The sequence below is a fragment of the Phocoena sinus genome, chromosome 10 (assembly GCF_008692025.1).
Source record: "Phocoena sinus isolate mPhoSin1 chromosome 10, mPhoSin1.pri, whole genome shotgun sequence".
Classification (NCBI taxonomy): Eukaryota; Metazoa; Chordata; class Mammalia; order Artiodactyla; family Phocoenidae; genus Phocoena; species Phocoena sinus.
Genome location: NC_045772.1, coordinates 36,589,285 through 36,609,342, shown reverse-complemented (window position 1 = coordinate 36,609,342; position 20,058 = coordinate 36,589,285). Strand labels below are relative to the sequence as shown.

The 20,058-nt window shown below is 36.4% G+C and overlaps 1 protein-coding gene across 9 annotated transcripts in view; it reads left to right on the top strand.

Annotated features, from left to right (window-relative positions):
- Window positions 1–20,058, top strand: part of TMTC2 (transmembrane O-mannosyltransferase targeting cadherins 2) — an 847,045-nt gene that overhangs the window by 210,018 nt on the left and 616,969 nt on the right. For all 9 annotated transcript variants that reach the window (XR_004351770.1, XR_004351769.1, XR_004351771.1 and 6 more), the window contains one exon: window positions 15,011–15,125. Coding sequence is in view for 6 of the 9 variants with exons in the window: in XM_032645685.1 (XP_032501576.1) it covers window positions 15,011–15,125 (115 nt within the window). In the remaining 3 variants the exon portion in view is untranslated. The remainder of the gene's footprint in view (window positions 1–15,010; window positions 15,126–20,058) is intronic.

The following is a 20,058-nucleotide window of genomic DNA, read 5'->3' as shown; positions in this document are numbered from 1 at the left end:
TAAGAGAAAGCTATTACCAGAACCTCCCCCATACTTCTTCTTAATTCACAGTTTTGTTTCTTTCATTTGTGTTCTCTTATTTTATGCTAGAACCCCCATTACAATCTCAAACAAGAGTGATGACGGCAGGATTTTTGTCTTATTCTTGTTTAAGAAAGAATGTTTTAAATATTTCACCATTAATTATGTATATTTTATAGGTTTTCCAGTAGACAGCTTTTATCAGTAGAGTTTTCCTCTTATTTCTAATCTAAAATTTCTTTTTAGGAATTAATGTTGATAATGATATTTTCCACTCAATCTATTTATGTTAATGATTTATATTAATAGATTTTCTAATGTTCACCCTACTTTGCATTCCTGGCATAAGCCCAAAAATTACTTATAATGTTTTATCAAATTTATATTCTTCTAAATTTGCTTTTCACCCATGTCCCTGAGTGAGACTGGCACTTCCCTTCAGGGGGTTTGAGTTTGTTTGGCTTCTCCAATCTGACCTCCCTTTTGAAGCCGACTAAACCCCAAGCCCTTTTCCTCTTAGTTTCACAGATGTACGCAAGGTGAGTACCATCTTCAGAACTGTTTAACCTTCTGGATTCCTGCTTTCAAGCAGTCTCTAAGCTTAGGGATTGCCCTTACTTTCCCATCAATTAATACATTCATTAACAAATATTTTGTAATTTCTGTCTAGCACGTGTTCTGTACTAGGAGGCAATCTCTGAACATCGAGTTTCACTGTACTGTCGGAAAGAGAAACACCTAAGAAATATCCTTCAGTCTAGCATCTATTAAGGAATGGGCTAGCTACGTTAGAAGTTAGAGTTTGAGAATAGAATTGTTGTTTATGACGTAGAAGATAGTTTTGAAATTTTAAATTCTCCTTCCACAAGAGAACCAAGTTGCCCAAGTAAGCTAAAAAGTGTATTAGAGCACTGTCTTAAGCAAAATCAAATTACAGGTATTTGACCCTTATAAAACACAGAAGGGTAATGTATATTTGTTTTCTGCTGTAATATAAACTTGCAGATAATGTCACAGATATAGCAGATTTTCAAGAAGACAAACACGTTTTTTAGTTTTACCCTTATTACACGTGCACACCTATGACTGGTGATGGTGGAAGTAAAAGAAAATTCCAGTTGAGTCTCAAGGGATTATGGAAAAATCTGAGATATTCCAAGTCGTATAATTATTGAAAAAGACTTGGATGTAGAAGACTGTTTATATATAACTGTATGGGAGAAACAAAGTGTGAGCCCTATTGTTAATGCATATGGGTGTTAAATTAGAAATCTCTCCTCCGTTTAGTTTTAGTTTTTAGTTTAGTGTTAAATTTATTTCTAATTTAAGAATAGAAATATTACCATCTAGGGGGATCTAGTGGAAACATATATGTGCTTACTAAAATATAAGGACCAAACACTAAAAGATATGATTTAAAAATGATAATATTATTTACCAAGTAAGACACTACAATCCAACTTGATTAAATAGTAGAGAGAAACAAGCACAAACAAACGAAAAACCTTGCTTGAGGGCTGGACTCTGTTAGGGGCTTTGTTGTGTCTTGTATTTAGGAGTCTAAATCCCAATGATGTTAGCTGCTCTGAACATTTATTCAGTCACCTTAAACAGCATAATTCAGTTACTCTATGTAAAACACCGTGGGATATTATATTAAAACATTAACATCTTTTTTGGGAGTAGTGTAGGCATACATTTTAAGTGGGAGAACTTTCTCTCTAGGAATTGGAAGTTTAGAAAGAAGGAACTGGATTAGATATGCAATACAATAGCTGAGAGTCAAATTTCGACAAGAACAGATAACTGAGGTGTCAACGAACTTTTTTTTCAACTCTTTCCCTGGAAGGCAGAGGAAACTTATAGTCTTGTAATGTTTGGGGCTCTGCATATTATAACTGGGAGTTTGTATAATAAAGAAATGCGATAAACTTTTTCTTCTCTTCCTCTCTTTTCTTTCCTCGGGAAAAGAGTAAATTTCTCAAATTATGTATCACGAGACTACCAGGAAGGAGCAGGAGGTCTGAGATATGTTGAGATAATATCTGGTTTCTGGTTTTACTTTATCAGTTGGCTTATCCTTTTTTTTTTTTTTTTTTTTTTTGCGGTATGCGGGCCTCTCACTGCTGTGGCCCCTCCCGTTGCGGAGCACAGGCTTAGCGGCCGTGGCTCACGGGCCTAGCCGCTCCGCGTCATGTGGGATCTTCCCGGACCAGGGCACGAACCCGTGTCCCCTGCATCGGCAGGTGGACCCTCAACCACTGCGCCACCAGGGAAGCCCGGCTTATTCTTTTTGAGTTTTACAAATAAGCTTTGGTGGTTTGCAAAACTGGTATAGAATACCTCATTGCTCTACTTAGTCTGTTTTCACATTATCTGAATATTTCCCAAGGGCAGCTTCAAGTCGTGTTCACTCTAGTGGTTAAAACTGAATGCTGTTGTCCATATTCATGGGAGTGTTGAAAACAATTTTCAAGTAGAGATAAGTTTCTGGGTTTACATAAACAAAGCATGAGCATATTAATTAATGCTCTTGTCCAAATCCATGTGTCGTGTGTTTTTCTTATCTCCAATCACTATTTGAAATTACTTTTGCTCTTGCAATTCTATTATTAGGAAGCAGTGGCACAAGATTTTAAAAATCTCTTTTGCTTTTACGGTTTAGGGCAATGATTTTGAGAAAGTTTTTCCGGGCAGGTGGTACAGTCACTAAAGTTCTTTCTGTGCCATACCTTTGGGCTCTGTGGTGCGATTCTAGAACCAGGAGTCTTAAGTGGTACTTTGATCAGAGACCTGCCTTGCTTTGATCATGGCTGTTGGTTCCCAGCTCATGTCTAAATTGAGCCTGGAGTAGATATTTACTTTTGAGGTTTTTAAGTTAAAAGTTCAGACTTAAAGAAGTATATCCTAACCCCGATCCTGATGATTTCATAGGGAAATACAGCTTCTCTGTGGGTTTTAATCAATCTAAAATGTAAATCTTCTGAACATCAACACCACTTAGGACTCATGGATGGAATATAGGGGTTTATACCTCTAAAACCACATATCTAGTCATAATTTCTAGTTGGTAATATTTATTAAACACTAATATGTATCCAGTAGATGTGTTTGGTGTAAAAGAGCCTTTAATGGCCTCTGAAAATTCCCTGTTGGGATCCAGTCCAGTTAAGATTAGAGCTTCAGGAAAGTGGGCCAGCCCTTCTCTTTCTCACAGTGCTCAACTGATGTGAGAATGTCATTTTAGTGCATTCACCCTTCTGGTTCTTCCTATTTATTTTACCCCTCTATGTACTAGCTTCCTTCTGCTGTTTGGAAGTAGACTTTCTGAGTTGTACGTTTAAGGCTGTTAAATGAGTAACATCATCCTTTGGTTCAATACTGTTTCTCAAGTGATGCAAAAATGCCTCATACAAGTACTGGCTGCACAGCCTTTGAAGAACCCTTATCTATTTGTCCTGTAGCAGCAAAAAAGGCAAAGAAAATTGACCTCCCTCTTTTTTTCTGTTGTTCGTAGTTAGCTGAAAGTACAGAAGAAAATACATTAAAATAATAGTTGCCCAAGATTTGTGCATATAGAAAGGTAATTGTTAATTTTAGAAATTTATTTAATAGCTAATTTTTCTTCTCATTAGCATTCGTAAGTAAATATTTTTCTACTCACATAAATATTTTATTCTTGATACTTGTTTTTACTGATCATTTTTCACTTTTTGAAATGCTGTTTTCTCTAGTTATTAACTCTACTTTTTCCATGTTCAGCACCAGGTGCTGAGTTAAGAGTGACTGTTAAAAATTAATATATTGGACTTCCCTGGTGGTGCAGTGGTTAAGAATTTGCCTGCCACACGGACCAGTACCAGTCCGTGGCCCGGGGGTTGGGGACCCCTGCTATAGTGGACTTTTCGTTTATAACAGCCCCTCCCAACTTTCCCTTCTCCTCAACAAAAAGTTTCCTCTCCTTTCTTTGCTGGACTCGCATGTGGTTTGGTATAGTTGTGTGTCTCGAATTGCAGTTGTTTTCTGCTCCCAAATAAACTCGCTTTTGCTTTGCTGGTATTAAAAAAAAAAGAATCTGCCTGCCAATGCAGGGGATACGGGTTCGATCCCTGGTCTGGGGAGATCCCACATGCCGAGGAGCAACTAAGCCCGTGTGCCACAACTGCTGAGCCTGCACGCTGCAACTACTGAAGCCCGTGCGCCTAGAGCCCGTGCTCCACAACAAGAGAAGCCACCGCAGTGAGAAGCCCATGCACTGCAACGGAGAGTAGCCCCCGCTCGCCATAACTAGAGAAAGCCCGCGAGCAGCAATGAAGACCCAGCACAGCCAAAAAATAAATTAAAAAAAATTAATATATTAATGTAATATAGCGTATAACATGGTGTCCTGATGGATGTTTGAGATATACTGCATGTTTATCTTAGGAACTGATTTATTTTTAATAAAATGTAATCTTTGATTTTTATTATTTTTCTCTTCTTAAAACTGGCTTTGAGAGTATTTAATGTTGCTTTGAGATTAGTTTTTCTTGGCCTGGATTTGCTTGGCAATGAAATCCTCAGTAGCATGACCATAGATTCTAAATACAGGAGATATACTGTTAAAGTGTGTATCTAACGTGTTATGCTTTCTATGGATGATGATCTATTAATGACATATTATTCCTTTTCCATAGTAATGTACTTTGCAGAGTTCTATTTTCTTATTTAATTATCTCAGTGATGCTGGAGTTTAACTTGGGCAAGCATTGTTACACCTGTTTTACAGATGAGAAACTAAAGGAGAGGTAGAATGCTTAGGGAGAAAAGGCATGGCAAGTAGGGCAGATTTTTCAGTAAGGTAGATCGGGGTCCTAATCCTAACCCAGACCATGAATAGCTGTTATTATCGTCCTTAGAGTGTCAAGTGGCTGATCTGTATAGTGAGTATAGCAATACCACTGTGTGGGACGGAGTGTGTGTAGCACCCTAGCCCAGGGTTTGGCCCATATTACATGTTTACTTACTACTGTTAATAAGAAATAGGAGAGTCCAGTAATTTACTTCAGTGTACCCAGATCTAATTGTTAACAGAATTAGAATTAAAACCTTAGGTTTGGGATATTTTGGTTTATGTTTCCACATCAAATTTCCTTTTAGTGACACATAATAGGAAACTAACCTGGGGCCCTTCGGTGTCAGGGACCCATCCAAATGGTGACAGGATTCACTGTGAGATAAAGTAGATTATGAGATTGGAGTGTAAAGGAACAAAAGAGAGAACTAAAAAAAAAAAAAAAATCACTTCTCTGTTTTCCCCCTGGAGTTGTTTAGAATTCCTGAACTCTTGCCCTTTCTAAAGGTTGTTCATCTTTTAGAGCTGAACCAGACTCAAGTGATACCAAGTATGTCAGAGACAAACTCTGAGAGATTCTTTGGTTCTATTATGTTCCTTATATGAAATCAGAAGTAACTCAACTACTCTGTAGAATTTACAGTCAACCTATGGTAGTGATTGAACAGCCTCATAGGCTAAGAGATCAGCCAGATGTGAGGAATTTCTGATGAGTCTTTACTGAATTGGTATGTCTTTTGTATAAATAGGGTCACTATATACCAGTTATATATTCACCAAGTGTTTTAGATTGACAGCGTAATAGGCCAAAAAAAGGGTCTGTTGGTAAGATTTGAGGAGAGCCTCAAAGCTCAGATGATTCCAAATTCTTCCTTGTCCAGTCATTATATTTGTAAATGCAATTGTATTTGCTGTCTTCATGTATAATGCTGTGGGTTAGTTAATCAGAAACTTCACAGAGAGCACATTGCTATCAGAAAGGAACTTAAAGAGATTTGTTTTCTTTTGATGGAGAGGCAATGGGAAAAATTTTGAGCACAGTTGGGAAATGAAAGAGTGAAGGCTTCCACAGGTGAGACCCAGCTTCACAGACCATGCGTGGTACTGATAGCAGACACTGAACTGTGGACCTGGGGGTGGCTCATAGTTAGTCAGAATACAGTAGAGATTGCAGATGGTAAAACGCTAAGGAATAACCCTAGATATGTTAAAACCAAAAAACCTGCACTGAACTGTATATGTGGCTATTACAATATGTACATAGATAGCGTAGTGACTAACAATGCTGTGAAGACAATGTTAACATATCAGTGGAATACTAAATTTTATCTTTTCATTTTTAATACTTTTTCCCTTATTAGGAATAAACTTATTTTTAGGTCCGTGTGAAGTAACCAAAGGTAGGGAAATGAGAAATAATTGCATATTATAAAATTGCTCTAATTAGAGTGTAAAAGTGTATAGTATATGTATTCCGGTATCATGAATCATAATCTTTAAATTATGTGTACTTTTTCCACTTAACATTTTAGCCAGGCAGTTTTTTTTTTTACCCACTTTATGTTCGTTTCTATAATAATCCAAGGTATAATTACTAGGAAAAATAAATTCTTGTAGGCTTATAAGGGCTCATATTTCCCTGGAGTCACTATCATACAATTAGTAAAAAGCCCAGGCTACAAATGTTGACTCCCTTACAATGTTTGTTAATGGATAGAATGAGAAATCATTCTGGTTAACAAGAAAAAAAAACCACATTCACATTAATTTTAAGTTTCATGCAGTTGAGTGGCTCTTTTTTCCCCTCCTTCTACTTTCTTTCTCTTCCCTTTTCACTGAGATTAGAAATTTTAACATAATTATCCTTTATATTTTAAAATGACATTTATTTAACTTATATCTTTAGTAACACCATTTTTGGGACACATCTGAAGTCCAAGTGTTCCATAGTGATTAAAACAAGGGCTTTGGAACCAAGCAGACATAACTTTTAGCTCTGTTAGCTTTTAAGTGTCACTTTCTCTGAGGCACAGTTTCCTCATCCAGTACAGGTACACTAGGCACTCCTGTGTTTATTTTCTTTTGCTGCTGGCCTGGCTTAGATAACTGGCAAATTTCAATGTTTAAACCTTTTTTGGGGGGTAGCATTCTGATTTCAAACAAGTAACTTAGAATTGGAGGAAGCAAAATTTAGGATTTATCACCTTTTTTTTTTTTTTTTTTTTTTTTTTTGCGATAACGCGGGCCTCTCACCGCTGTGGCCTCTCCTGTTGCGGAGCACAGGCTCCGGACACGCAGGCTCAGCGGCCGTGGCTCACGGGCCCAGCCGCTCCGCGGCATGTGGGATCTTCCCGGACCAGGGCACGAACCCATGTACCCTGCATCGGCAGGCGGACTCTCAACCACTGCGCCACCAGGGAAGCCCTATCACCTTATTTAAAACTATTAAATGTTTCAATTTTGCCAGATCTTTACATAGAACTTGGTGTTGATATAGGGACTAAAGACATATATTAAAGTTCTAAAGTAAAAATAAATTACAGCTGAAGGCAGAAGTCAAAAATGGAGTCCTTGCTGATTCTGGTGGCTGTGTTCACTGCACCAATGAAATGGAAATGCTGGTATGATAACCCTGAGGCATGACTGGATGCCTGAATGTTAAGTAGCTGAAATTTGAATATTAAGAGATTCATTCATCTTTTTCTTTTAACATCTTTATTGGAGTATAATTGTTTTACAGTGGTGTGTTAATTTCTGCTTTATAATAAAGTGAATCAGCTATACATATACATATATCCCCATATCTCCTCCCTCTTGCATCTCCCTCCCACCCTCATTCATCTTATTAGCTAATTTTTCAAAGAGTAATGCATGCCGTAATCATAAAATTATTTAAACTTTTTTTTGTAATCAATGAACATAAATATCTCCAAACTTTTAGTGTAAAGTAAAAATATCCTTGAATGGCTTCCTTGGTGACGCAGTGGTTGAGAATCCGCCTGCCAATGCAGGGGACACGGGTTTGATCCCTGGTCCAGGAAGATCCCACATGCCGCAGGGCAACTAAGCCCATGTGCCACAACTACTGAGCCTGTGCTCTAGAGCCCGTGCTCTGCAATAAGAGAGGCCACCGCAGTGAGAAGCCTGCGCATGGCAACAAAGAGTAGCCCCCCCTCGCCACAACCAGAGACGAGCCCGCGTGCAGCAACAAAGACCCAATGCAGCCAAAAATAAAATAAGTAAAATTAAATTAATTAAAAAATATATATCCTTGAAAAAATTGCTCAAATCTCCCTGCATTGATTTTGTGAAATATATCAAGTGCTATGAAATTGCAGTAGTTAATTTACAGTAAGTTTGAATTACTTTATGAACTTAGAACTGCTGTATTTGAATGAGGACTTTGAAAAAATTTTGGAGGGATTCATTGCTGTAGATCACTTAACATTTCCAGAAGGGGCTCACATTTGATTTTCTCTTTAGAAGAACTTTTGCAAGATGGGAATATTTAATTGTTTTTCTGCCTTTCAAAGGACATAAAATGAACTGTGGCAGATTGTGGACGAAGTACAAGAGAAGCTTTCCTTGTGAGTTAAGGTTAAGTTTCTTAGTAAGTGGATACCTTTTAGATGCAGTTAAATACCAGTGTGAAGGGCCCTTGAGATATGAGTTATTCTTGCTTCTTTGCTTCCTGACTTTGTTTAAAAGAAAAATTTCGTTTTCTTTTTGAAAATAAAATAACTTTACAGATGAGATTTCCTAAAGCTTATCCAGTGATACCTAGAAGCATCTGTTTGCTTTTCCTTAATATAATCATCGTATGTGCTTAGTCCTAAGAACTAAGTCAGGTACTTGTTAAACAATGCTTTTTAAATCTCTTGTCACATGTAAGGCATCTTCAGGGCACTTAGGAGTCCTTGATAAATGTACCTAAATCCCCAGTATCTTTGAGCAACAACCATTTATTTACATAGGTAGACTCTGTTCTCTTTCCATTGCATTAACTAGAAAATGTGACATTTAAAATTCCATTCCCAAAGAAATGTAAAACACTTAATATATTGTTTGGCATTAATTTTTCTGTGGTATAGAAAATACATTATGAAATATGGGTACTAGATAGCTTTAGTTTGTTGTTTCTGGAGTATTTTGTCCCTACCAGTTCTGAGGGGATGACTCATTTGGATAATTTACCTTGGTTCTGTATTATACTCTAGTCCCTCAATTAAATATGTGTAAATATTGAGTACTATAATATGTGATCTACTTTGTATTCTGACTCAGTATTGAGAGGGTGAGATTTCGATGCCTGGAAACAGATCTGGTTCTCTATTGTCATTAACTTTGCAATATAGAAAATTAAGTTCAGTTCATACATCAATGAAATGGGTATAGTAATAGACCTCAAAGGTTATTTTTTTTTTATTATTTTTATTTTTTGCGGTATGCGGGCCTCTCACTGCTGTGGCCTCTCCCGTTGAGGAGTACAGGCTCCAGACGCGCAGGCCCAGCGGTCATGGCTCACAGGACCAGCCGCTCCGCGGCATGTGGGATCCTCCCGGACCGGGGTACAAACCCGCGTCACCTGCATCGGCAGGCAGACTCTCAACCACTGCGCCACCAGGGAAGCCCTCAAAGGTTATTTTTGTGTTAAATAAATTCTGGACACTGTCAAGCATATAGTAAACTTTAAATAAATGAAAGCACTGTTACTTTTATTATCCCAATATACATATATTTTTATTCCTTCTCCACCTCCCCTTCTCCCTTCACCTTTTCCTTCTCTTTTTCTCTACCTAGGCTTGTAGTGGTGCACATTAAGCCCATGAAATGGGACAGTAGTCCCCCAACAAGAGCAGCTTCTTATAGTATAAACTGTGTCAAAAATAGGAATAAAATGAGTACTCTGAATATTTTGAAATACTGTTTGTTGGGAAAAACTTTCAAAAATTACATTGAGATGTTAGGATAAACTGATTACATTTTTTTAAAACTTCAAATAAGTGCTTTATTATCTACAGTGCTTTAATGTGTGAATTGGATTCATCTGGGCACACTATTAAACTATAGACTGAAAAACTAGATACATTTTTTTAGGCTTCACTCACAATTTCTTGGAAGAATTTCAGGGATTTTATTCCAATCAAACTAGTTTTAAAGGTCACTGCAGTGAAATAAATGCATCAATAAAATATATGAGATTAAAAATGTAAGAAGTGTAAATGACATTAAATATTAATGAAAATACAAGATCTTTAAGTTTTGTTGGTCCAAAGTATAATTACTAAGTGAAAATTTGAAGATAATCTCAAACATCTGTTTCGAATTGTCGTAGTACAAGAAAAAGTTTAGTGAATGTTAAAACCCTTTATTCCTGAAGTAGGATATAGAATAACCCCATCTCTATTTTAAAAGAATGTGAAGTGTGACCTTCATTTTCCTTTTGTCCATTCTTTCCTATCCTCCCCTCCCCTCCATTCTCCTTTTCATCCCCTGCTACCCAGCTGCAGAAGTTAACTATATTCCTCAGTTTGCAGCCAGTTTTCAGGGTGATCCCTACAACTTTCCTCTCTTTTATTTATGTATTTATTCCCTTTTATCTCTATTCCTAACTTGAATTTCCCTTTGCATCATAGGTAACTGCTCTAATGTACTTGATTTGCATCCTTAGATCTATAATGTACCCTTGTAAAATATGTAGTGATATTTTGGGTGGGAATGAATTTTTAATATTTTTAAAAGAATGCATTAGATATTTTGAATCTTTGTAGGCTTTTCAAGGTCCATTCATGTTACAGTATTTACACGGAATGTGCTGGTCATCACTGCTGTATAGTAATCCATGAAGTTTATGTCTCACATGATACTCCCATGATGGACAGGTCGATTATTTCCTACTATCAGCCAACACTAAGAGGCTTGCATTAAACATCCTCTTAATGTTCTCTTAGAATTTTCTCTGGGAGTGGGATTGCTGGTCAGGGATTATTCATGACATAGTCAGTAACATTTGCTGATTTGACAGAGTAAGTACTGTCAGAGGGCAGAACACAGTGGTTTCCCTAGGCTACAAGGCCCCCGACAGTGCACAGGGTCCATTCCACATGCCTACCAGTATTTGGCCTTATCCAGTTTTCTCATTTTTGCCAATCTCAAGTCTCATTGTTATAATTTGCATTTCTCTGGGTTACTAAGGAATTTGAGTATTAGTTAAAATTATTTAATGTATTCTAGAATTTATTTTGGTTTCCCCTTTTGTAGATTCCTGTTCCTATCCTTTGCCCATTTTTCCCCCCGCTGTTGGATTTCTTATTGCTTTGTTTGGAGTTCTTTTTATTTCTAAGTACAGTTCCTTTTTGTTTAGATGTTTGAAATATCTTCTCCTGGTGTATTAATGCATGTCCCTAGTGTCCTTCAATAAGTAGAAGTCCTTCATTTTGAGATACTCAAATTCATCAATTGTTTTACTTTTTGAGTTCTGTTTGGAGGTCTTTTTAAGAAGCCACTTTCCCTTCCACAGAGATAATCTATATATTCTTCTGTTAGCTTTACTTTTTCACATTTATCTTTTAAAACCATCTGGAGTTTACCTTTGTATATGGTGAATATGCTATAAAGACCCAGTTTCATTTTTCTCTTCTGTTATGGTTATTAGAATACATTTTTTTGAGTTTGTTAATAAATTATGCTAAAATATTGATTGGAATTATATAGAATTTATAGATTAATTTCGGGAGAATTGACATCTTTATAATGTTAAATTGTCCCATCCGTGAGCCTTGGAATATTTCTCCATATTTTTTTGAGTTTTGGTTTGGATACTTTCAAGTCATCAGACCAGCAAGGTGTAAAAATGGATCTGATATAAAACAGTTGACTTGGTTGATATGATCAAATTTGTCAAGTAATAGGAAAAAAAAAAAAAACCCTAAAGCTACAGTGATTAATTCTGTAGGTTAATTATATAGATTTGAAATCATCACATTAGCCCTTTTAAGATGTACTTTTTATAGTTTATTTTAATGTATTTTCCTTTAAACTATAATATATCTGTAAAAACTAGATTTTACCTGGTTTATATGTCAACAATGTTTTTTTTCCTACTTTTTGTTTTATCACTGAAACATGAACAACTTTTGTGAAAAGGTTACTATTTAGTTGACTACTAATAGGATTTTTAATTTTAGGTTATATTCTGTAGGGTAGCTTTATATTTTTAGAAGTAATCTTTAGGTTTGCATTGGGTTCTGGTAGCATTGAAGCAAAAATCAATAGTATTTAAATTTAAAAGTATGGAATAGTAACAATAAAAAAAAAGTAGGCAAAAATTTTAGGCTTAGTCTTGTCAGCTCTTACTTAAAAACCTAAACTCTCTTTTGGTAAACACAGTACTAAAGAGCAATTAGAAAGAAGGGATTTTGAAGAAGAATTGTTTTCATATTTGAATGTGATGAAATCCTCTATGTCTGTTCCTTGCAGGCAGAGACCAGAAGGAACACACTGGTAGTAAGGAAGTTGGCTTAACTACTCCTTGCACTGAAGGAATCTCATTATATGCCCTGTCATTGGATTTGGATTTTGGTTGGGTGATTTGGGAAAGGGTCTCAGGAAACAGGGGAGTCCTCTAGATCGGATGCTGGGACAATTCTATCTATGCCTGGTTAAAGAAGTATTCGTTTAGCAAGAGAGGGGGTTGTTTGGTATTTTGTGGGTTGTACAGTGGCCTTTTTCTTTTTTGTGTTTAGTAAAATTATGAAGTGATCTTGCTTGGTATCATTTACCATGGTCTCAAAGTAACTTTGTCTCCCCCTGTTTTCCCGTTGTATATGTACAACGGAAGAACAGAATGGCCTGTGGGTGAGTGTCAGATGAGTTCAGGACATCAAAGTCTACCCTTTCTTTCCTGTCTCCCCTACTCCCTCTTTCATCCATAAGCAATTAAAATTGTTTAAAAAATACGTACTTAATTTGGGAATTTTCTTCTTTTTGTAGTTACCTAGGGCAATGACTTAATCATAAATACGTGAGTGATTTCTGTTTGGACAAAAGAAACTTAGTAACATGCTGTGGCTTTGCCACAGATAACTTTACTGATGATTTTTAATTTATAAGTTGTAGTCTTACTTTGAAATAACCATCTCCTCTGCTGCCTTTCCCTGCGGAAGGCATCTTAGATTCTTTGCTCTTACTTTCCCCCCTACCTGGAATCGCTGGTCTTTGCAAGACTGCTTCCTTATCCTCAGTTTTTAGAGATAACACCCATTTCCCTATTTCTAAGATATCCCTGTTTAAATTAGCCTCATTCCCTCCGTCTTACTTTGTTTTATATTGTTTGTAGCACTTATCACCTGAAGTTAATTCATTTCTTCTATTGTGTGGTCCTCCCATCCCCACTCCACTCCCCACTTCAAACATAAGCTGCGAGTGGGTGAGAACTTGTATGTACGTACAGTTGTGCCAGCCCCCGATAATGTTTCTGGCACAAAATAGGTGCTTAATAAACAAATACATTTATGAATTAATAAATGAACCACTAACCAAATGAGTAAATGTATATTCTAGACATAATTATGTATTTGTTGACTATTGACTATTAATTGGGCTATAAGTACTTGAAAAAATGTCAATCAGTTTCTCTGGAAATATGCCTTAATATTCAAACTAACTTCTTCCTATAATTTTTTTTCATCATCTGTGTTCAAAGACTATGGGTAAGATGGGATAGCATTATAATGATGTTTTCCTGGTGCTTAAATTACTAGTTGGTTGCATTGACTATTAGAAGTTTCCATTGAGCCATACTTTGTTATGTTGGTGGTGGGATGGGGGGGTTGGATATAAAATACATATGGTGTTTTGCCTATTAAATTTAAAGATAATCATAATTTATTTTACTATATGTTTTTCATACTTTTTAGTTTTTTAACTTTTATCTTTCAAAAAGATAAGGATTCAATTTTCTATGGACTCATAGTGCCAAGGCCTATTCGTAGCGTGTGAATGTTGGTTTGCAGTGAAAGATGAAACTTAGTGTGAAAATATTTATTGAGTATTTGCCACGTGGCAGGCACCATCTTAAACACCCTACGTATACAAGCTCATTTAATCCTTGTCAACAAACCCAGGAGATATTATTCTCCCCCATATTACAGATGAGTAAACAAAGGCACAGAGTGTTAAATTACAGGGCACATAAGCAAATTTGGGATTGAAAGAGGCTACACGTTTTTATGCATTAAAAAGTGATATCTCAAAACCCCTTTCATTCTTCATATACAGCTATTAATTACCCAAATAAATAGATCTTGGCACACACGAGCCTTCTCATCCTCATCTTCTAGTCGGGAGGGACTCTGATTTCAGGACCCGACACCCCATCTCCTTATGGGAAAGAAAGAAGACAAGAGAAGCACCCAAGTTTGAGGGATAGGTCTGTTTGAGAGCCATGCTGTGTGGGCAGCTGTTAATGGAGTGTCTTCTAATATTGAGAAATTATGATTATTTGGAGTGAAACGTAAAGGGTGTACAGAAAATGTCAATTTTTAAGTGTGACTGTGTGAAAACAGTTACTGATTTTTACCATGTATGAATTTATTAACAGGAAGGGTATAAAAGAACATTATATGTGAATAAACCATATATACTTCACTGTTTTAAGAAGCATAGTGTTTACTGATACATTCTGATGACTATTAAGTCTTTTTATAGCTTTGATATACTTAGTTATCTTCTTTTTTATTCCCAGTTCTTCTATGTCATTTATCAGTATTTTTGTATTTGAATGAAGTCTTTATTTTAAGATGATTTCTTACAGTTTCTGGTTTAGTAAGTATACAATAATTTCAGTCCACGAAGACCCCTACCAAGATTTGAAAGAGCTTCAAGTCTTTGTAGGTGATCTTAAGATAACATAGTTCTTGGCCTTATGAACTGTATGTGTATATCAGCTTTGAGACATAGTTTTGTTTTAGGATTTCATCATATTTAATCCCCTAGTTTGATGAAATGTTGGAGTACAAAGGAAATAAATTTGCTTTCTTAAAAATGTTCTATGAGAGTTTTTTCTCTCATTGTGGTACTTCCTGATGGCCGGATATTATGTCATATATAATTGGAATGACACTCAGCCTGAATACTTCTTTCTCTTTTTGGCAGCATGGGGTAACCTTGGAAATGTTCTCAAGAGTCAGAGCAAAATTTCTGAAGCTGAAAGCGCCTATAGAAATGCTTTGTATTACCGAAGCAACATGGCTGACATGCTTTATAATTTGTGAGTATGCGTTGCTTTCTCTGGTTTGGTTCATCTTTGAAACATGTGGCGAGAGGGGCTATTGATTTAACTGCTGGAAATGGAGATGATGTTAGCTGATATTCTGAAATCGTCTTTTCATGAATCGTGCCTCTGAGATCAGTAAATGGATGGTATTTGTGATCTCTGTTTTGGGCCACATCATAGATATTCATGTGTATTGATATAATATGGCTAGGTTTTTTTTTTCTGAAGTACTATGCCATATAACATAAAAATTGGTTTAAATGCTTTTAGCTTTTTGTTTTAAAACGTTCACATCATTAGTACTTGGTTGTGCTCATAAAATAAGGCTGCTATGTATGATACTCTATGTAATTGATATCTTGATTTTTAATAATAGATTTTATCCTCTGTTAAAGAATTGCTGGTGTCAAAGTATATATAGAACATGTACTAAACCTGGGGAGTTATCAAATAAGATAATGTTTTTCTTTTATTTTTCCACCCCCTCCTCCAACGGTAGTGACAATTAGGTTGGGATAATGGGATAATTTAGAATGCCTGTGTATGTTGGGTTAGAAAAATCCCTGGGGAAAAATCTGTTCTGTTCTTTGAATGGAAAGCCCCAGGGGGTGCAGTTAGATGTGAGTGGATAAATGCAAATTAAACTGAAATCCTTTTTCTGTCTCTTGTATTTATGGCACTCTTTTATTTATTAGTAATAGAAACTTAGTCTAAACTTGCTTAAACACAAAAGAGAATTTATTAGCCCCCATAACCGAAAATTCCTGGGGTTGACTAGATGAAAGCACAATTAGATCCAGGTGTTTTATTATGTTTCGGGTATTTGTCTCCATTTTGTGTCTTTGGTTTCTTTTGGGTTCACTCCTTTCTCTGTGGGACTCTAAGTTAATGAAATGACTCATGCACCTTTATGCATATAGACTCTTCTCAGTCGCTGAAGTTGTCTTGGTGTCTCTATTAATCCTGGAAAAAGATCTCTGACTGACCTTTCTGGGATCATGGATAGTTTCTTAAATGAAACTTTGGGCCGTGTGTCCGGGGCTATAAGAGCCCTCCATTGACAGTGCCTCTGGGGTTGGAATAGAAAGGAGGAGGACCAGTTCCCTGTAGGAAGGGACCAGGCATATAAGATGTCTACTGCTTGTGTTTAATGACTGCTATGTAGTATTGATAATATTAAACTAATTTGTCAAATTCTTTTTTTTTTTTTTTTTTTTTGCTGTACGCGGGCCTCTCACCACTGTGGCCTCTCCCGTTGCGGAGCACAGGCTCTGGACGCGCAGGCTCAGCGGCCATGGCTTACGGGCCCAGCCGCTCTGCGGCATGTGGGATCTTTCCGGACCGGGGCACGAACCCGTGTCCCCTGCATCGGCAGGTGGACTCTCAACCCTGCGCCACCAGGGAAGCCCCTGTCAGCTTCATTTTTAATGTGCCTTTGTGTTCTGGTTATGTCTAATCTTTTGTACTGGCTAAATCTAAAAGTACAGATGTAAAAAAATTTTTTTTAAAAACCACCAAAATATCTAGATTTTTAAGGGAAAGCAGACAAGATGAACTCAGTTTAACTTCCTGTTTGTACATTTACCTTTTCTTTAACTTCCTAGACTTTAACCCTGGGGTCTTAGTCTCCTGGCCTATAGTCTAAATTCGGTCAGCATGTGTTTTGTGTTGACCTGCACAGTGTTCAATTTTCTCTTTTTTACCTGGGATGCCTTCAGGTGGAGCACTCCCTCTCCAGTTTACATACCCCTGATAATGGGATGTATTTCATACTTCGTCATTTTCCCCCGTCTGCTGTGTTTCATACTTCGTCATTTTCCCCGAAGTAATTTGAGATTGCATCTTTTTCTTTATTTGAATGGATATATCTAGATACAACTACAAAGGCTTTCCCCCCATGTCTTCTCCATCTAAATAATGTGATGTTCCTATATTATTGATTAGTATTGATTATTGAATAGTATTTTTATTTCATGAAAAAGAACCTTATCAGTTTGACAAATTTACACATTCTTTTTCTTTTTTTCTTTTTTTTTTTTTGCCTCTGAAAGTAATGTTGTCAAAGGGAACTCTTGCCTTGCAATATGGGATGCCAGTTTGCTTCTGGTGCCCATTCTTCATACATTGTCAGGGGAGAAAGTAGCTGAACCACCAGCATCTCTTCTTTGAACTTGTTTTTCTCTCTCTCATCTATAGCCACTGGTTGAAAAGTTACCTACCTTCTGGTGTTACTTGTTGGGCAAGGGTTGAAAGAAAAAGGAAATGTGTCCAACCAGGCTTATTCTTTGCTGAGAAGAGAAATTTATTCAATTAGATGAATATACTTTACATGTAATTTAAAAGCTGCATCTTATAACTTACTCTGTGGATGCATATGTAAACTGTGAAAGCATATAGATACATCTCCCTAAACCCTAATGAAAAATTCTTGCTGAAGAAGCGGTTATTAACAAGATTTGGTTTCTTCCCCCCTATTAGTAGGAAAAGGGATATGGCATAATGCCATTTATAGTTTCAAAATCATTTTACTACTGTGACAGGTTTTTTTAACTAAACTGTTGGCTCAAGTGGAGAGGCCTAAATTCCACAAGAAATGTCGGCAATAATTTTGAAGGATTACATAACCCATGTGGTTGACAGAATTCTGATACATAAATAATTATGTTTCAAAATAGGTGTTATTCAATGATTTTTTTTTTTTTTTTTTTTGCGGTACACGGGCCTCTCACTGTTGTGGCCTCTCCCGTTGCGGAGCACAGGCTCCGGACGCGCAGGTTCAACAGCCATGGCTTACGGGCCCAGCCGCTCCGCAGCATGTGGGATCTTCCCGGACCGGGGCACGAACCCGTGTCCCCTGCATCGGTAGGCGGACTCTCAACCACTGCGCCACCAGGGAAGCCCTCAATGATTTTTAATCAAATATTAATAAGACACACCAAGATAGATACTTTACAACCTGTAATATCATATATATGTCTGGCATCATATGTCCCTAGGAGCAATTTTTTTTTTCCTGTTTATTTACATAGTTAGGAAAAAAGCCAGGTTTTCTCATGAACAGTTAGAGACTATGTGACAAATAAAAATTTTTTTGAGATACATATATGCTATTTTCATCACAATTTTTAAAAATTTATTTAATTTTTGGCTGCGTTGGGTCTTCGTTGCTGTGCACAGGCTTTCTCTAGTTGTGGCGAGTGGGGGCTACTCTTCGTTGCAGTGCATGGGCTTCAGTAGTTGTGGCATGTGGGCTCTGTAGTTGTGGCTCGTGGGCTTTAGAGTGCAGGCTCAGTAGTTGTGGTGCATGGGCTTAGTTGCTCCGCGGCATGTGGGATCTTCCAGGACCAGGGATTGAACCCATGTCCCCTGCATTGGCAGGCGGATTCTTAACCATGGTGCCAGGGAAGCCCTCATCACATAATTTTTTCTGACATACAGAAATTCCTCCTTGTTCTATTTCAAATCCTGAAAGAAAAGGAGTTTGCTTTGCTCAGTTTTACCAGTTAACTTAACCCAACAACATTCCTTTGTGGTAGCAGCAGGTGTTAATCACATTTCATATTATCAAAGTCTCTTAAAGATGTTTTATAACCAAAACCTGAAACTAATGAAGCTATTATGTTAGTTAGCTTGAAATACCCATATTTATTAATGAGTTTTAGAAGCTGTTGAGAATCATAAACTCCTGTTAGTTCCTCTACTTAACTTTAAATCAGTAACCTAGATTTTCTTGAACACATTCAATGTTCATAGATCTACGTGCTTTGTAAATTATTGAAAAAAATTCCTATTGCTAGAAAATTTTATTAGGGATATAATTTGGAGACATGCATCATTATGTAACTTCAAAACAATAATTACTAAAGAGAGGTACACTACCACTGGCCAGATACAGGATGATTCTAGGAGGCCAGAGATAATCTTTAAATTAATTCCTGTAATTTTATATTTATGTTTATATTTTAAAAATATAACTAGCATGTCTAAATATTGTTCTAGGAGAGAATAGAGAAAAAAAGAATGATTTGAAAAAATATTAAATAAGCAATAGTGCAAATAATATGTGGTTATATCTGAAGTTTAGGAACATTGCATTAAAAGATTTTAAAACTGAGGACATTCTTTTTGCAGGATTAATACCAAGTTATATCCAAGAGGTACATATAAATGGTTATATTTCTTATTTATAAAATGATGGAATAAGTGTAACTTTTTTTCTTTCGGAGCAATTACTTGAATTACTTTTATGTGCCAACCACTTTTCTTGTTCCTTACATATGTTATGACAGTTTATCTTCACATGAAACTTACAAACTGAGGAAAATGCAGAGGTAATTTGTGTAAGATCACCCAAACAGTAGAGGAGCCAATATTTGAGCTTAAGATGTTCTGACTCTCTAACCCTGCAACAATAGTATTTTTGCTCAAGCTGGCAGAAGTAAACCAAGGGTATGGGGGAAAAAAAATCACAGTATGCAGCTGTCAAATTCAGAAAAAAAATTAATTCAAATCACTTTTCATATAGAAATAAAATACTTGGAATTACATCTAACAGAAAGTGTAAGTTGATTTTTTTTTTATGATAGTTTACTGAACTCATGCTGTAGAATTTTGTTAAAAAGATCATGGGTTTGCACAACTGAGCTAAGAGTTGCTTTCAAGAAGATACTGCAGAAATTGTTTTTAATTTTCTAAATCCATTAATTATCACATTGTTTTGATATCACTTCAATCCATAGTTACAGATTATAGACACGTGAAATTTAAAACAGTGCTTAGGTTCTACTTTTCTGTGTTGAGGTATAATTGACATATAAGATTTTATTAGTTTCAGGTGTACAACATAATGATTCAATATTTGTATATATTGCAAAATGATTACTACAGGAAATCTAGTTAACATCTGTCACCATACATTGTTACAAAT